Source organism: Astatotilapia calliptera, chromosome 6 (assembly GCF_964374335.1).
Source record: "Astatotilapia calliptera chromosome 6, fAstCal68.1, whole genome shotgun sequence".
Taxonomy (NCBI): domain Eukaryota; kingdom Metazoa; phylum Chordata; class Actinopteri; order Cichliformes; family Cichlidae; genus Astatotilapia; species Astatotilapia calliptera.
This window is the reverse complement of record NC_137427.1, coordinates 40,871,369-40,874,281: the sequence shown is the minus strand read 5'-3', so window position 1 is coordinate 40,874,281 and position 2,913 is coordinate 40,871,369. Positions and strand designations below refer to the sequence as shown.

The 2,913-nt window shown below is 40.7% G+C and overlaps 1 protein-coding gene across 1 annotated transcript; it reads left to right on the top strand.

Annotated features, from left to right (window-relative positions):
- The first annotated feature begins 334 nt into the window (after positions 1-334).
- smim28 (small integral membrane protein 28) lies at positions 335-2,654 on the top strand. The gene is made up of 2 exons (XM_026169388.2): positions 335-550; positions 1,912-2,654. The coding sequence occupies exons 1-2, from the start codon at positions 452-454 to the stop codon at positions 2,323-2,325; spliced, it is 513 nt and encodes a 170-aa protein (XP_026025173.1). The 5' UTR covers positions 335-451; the 3' UTR covers positions 2,326-2,654.
- The last annotated feature ends 259 nt before the right edge of the window (positions 2,655-2,913 follow it).

Below are 2,913 nucleotides of genomic sequence, written 5' to 3'. Positions count from 1 at the left end.
TATCATTTTGTAGCAATAAATAGTAATACACAAATAGTTTGTAACAGGTGTGTAACTTCACTCTCAGATTGATTTATTTCTCGATTATGTCCATGTGTCTGAGGTTTGATGTAAAGTGAAGCCCTGCCTTTTTATGTAACCAAGCTTTTCACACACACGCTCATATATACTTAATATTCTTATAAGGCCGGCTGGAGTATAAAGCCTGCATGTGCGAGCATGTGAGCAGCTGCTTAGCATGTGGCCCCTCCCACCAACCGTTTGACCCCAGTTTTACTCATTTCACCGGACTCCAAGCACCCTCCTCCCCCCCAATCAGCAGCCCCCCCAATCTCCGCCCTGCTCTCAGCTTTGTTTACTCCCGAAACATCCGGACCAACAGCTCGAGCCAGTCTTTACTCTGTAAACATATATTTCACCATCCAACATCAATCACACACACCTCAGCATCATGCGGGGGCTACTGGATAGCAGCTGGATGAGGTTTGGACCAGCAGGCAGAGAGTCGTATGACTGGGTGACAGGATCTCCTTCAACATCAGAGCAGCAGGTGTGTAGAGTTCAGCTGTGTAAATCTGACAAATTAATCCTTTATATTAAAGCTCCCCCAACAACAACTACTACCGTACTAATAATAATAATAATGAATGAAAGAAACATTTCTCACCTAGCTTATTTTTGTGTATCCTTGTTTTTAAATTAAATGTTATAATTTTAAGATATGAGTTATTCCAGCACTGATGCTGCAGAGCCAACATCTGTTGGAATAACACCATAACACCTTAAGATGAGTTACTGGCTCCTCTGCTGCTTTGATGATAGCAGATGTTGGTTGTTAAGGAAACAGATTTTTACATTAAGCTCAAAGTTGCAGCTGTTATGTTTAATAAATACTTTTATGCTACAGTTAAATTAAAGGTTTTTTTATTTAAGTCAACTCATTTTTTTTCAGTTAATCTGATTTAATTTTCACCTGTTATATGTTCAATTCAATTCAATTGAATTCAATTTTATTTTATATAGCGCCAACATGTAACTCTGTGAAATGCAGAGTTGCCTCACTTTCCTGTTGCCTATCCAGGCAGCACTAACTAATTGCTAGAAAAAGTGAGGCAACAGGAATTAGGGACACTATGAGTGAACGTAAGAAGAACATGTTTCTTCACACGTTGTTCTCTCAAAGCTGGAGGGCTGTAGAATCACCCTTTGTTTCTGGATCAAACCGTCTCAGGGTTATGAGTGATCAGCACTGCAGATGTGCAGGTGGGACAGCTTAATCTAAAATGAAATCAATGTTATCTCACTGCAGAAACAGCTGCTGCTTATTATAAATTGCCCACAGGTGTGAATCTTAGTACGAAAGTCTGTCTGTCTCTATGTGTTAGCCCTGTGACAGACTGGCTAACTGTCCAGGGTGTACCCCGCCTCTTGCCCTGGAAAAGCTCCAGCCCCCCGGCGACCCTGAAAAGGATAAGTGGAAGAGAATGGCTGGCTGGATGGATTATTACAGCAGTTGTAGTAGTAGCAGTATTCTACTACGAGACAGCCAGGTTCCTTTTGTTTGTACAAATTTGTTCATAAAATACAAACTGTAATAATTCAACAATTTGTAAATGAAACATTCTGACACATAATTTATGCACTGTTAGTGAATGAGGGCTGTTTTTTGGTTAAATGGTACATTTTTTCAGTTTAAACATTTGATTTGTTTTTAATGTTTTATTGTGAATAAAATCTTTTGGGGGTTTTTGGGAGGGGGGGGGGGGGGGTATAAGGTTATATACTTACCTGTACATCATTAGCAATCTGCATTAATTTGCACATCTCTTACATGAATGTGCTTATAGATGACTATGGAAGTTCTGACAGTGCTGACAAATATATCATGAATTCTTCTTTGCTGATCTCTAGGACAACAGTTTTTATGGACTCGAATTAGGATTTCCAGAAAGTGTGGAGCTGGTGGTTTACATTATCCTTCCAATTGTCTCCGTCCTCCTGCTGGCTGTCCTGGTTGGTCTGATATACTGCTGTTATTCACACAGTAAACTAAGCTTGGCTAACATCATCACTCTTGACCTTGAGGATGCAGAGAGCAGCGTTGAGTTTCTGTCCTCTCTGACCAAGAACGCCGAGCGCCACGCCAGCACCAGCTCTGATGGATCCGATGGAGTCTTTGTTATGGTCTACCTGCCTCCACCGTACGAGGAAACGCTCACCAAGATCACCAGAGCTGCCAGCCTATCCAGTTCCAAAGATGTAGAGTCCATAAAAATAGAAAATATAGAAGCAAAAATGTGTCCAGAGCTCAAATCCACTGGGTGACAATTGTCCTAAACCAGACCCAGCCAACTTAACTATCATCCAACTCTCCAGCGCAATAGAAAACTTTAGCTTCTCTTGGTTCCTGTTTTGATCTTAGTACACATCAAGTCTTGTGTGTTTTTTTTCCTCAACACTACATGTAATATCTTTTCTAGCAGCAGAGGGCAGTAGCAATCTCTGATAAAGCAAACACACCACATGCCAGTGTAAACAGATACTGGAAAGGACCATCTAGCTGTTCAAGAGCCAAACTGGACTTAAAGGGAACAAATGATATGAATTGCATGCTGGTCTTTATTTACTGTCTTTATTAAAGTTGATTCTGTTCATCTGGACGTAGCGTTTTCAGTGGGAGAAATATTTCATTATTTATCCAGGCTTCTTCAGTCTCAGCTGACTGCAGGTTTACACAACCTTATAAACAATACATTTGCACAACGACTGAAACTAGCACCACTGAATGAACAGTGGGCTGGGAGGTCAGTTTAACCCCAGTTTAACAGTTAGAAAACCTGAAACTTATGGATTTCTAACTGTTTTGGGGTCAGGACGAAAGAGTTAAAAGCCAGAGAGATGCAGTGTTTAGAG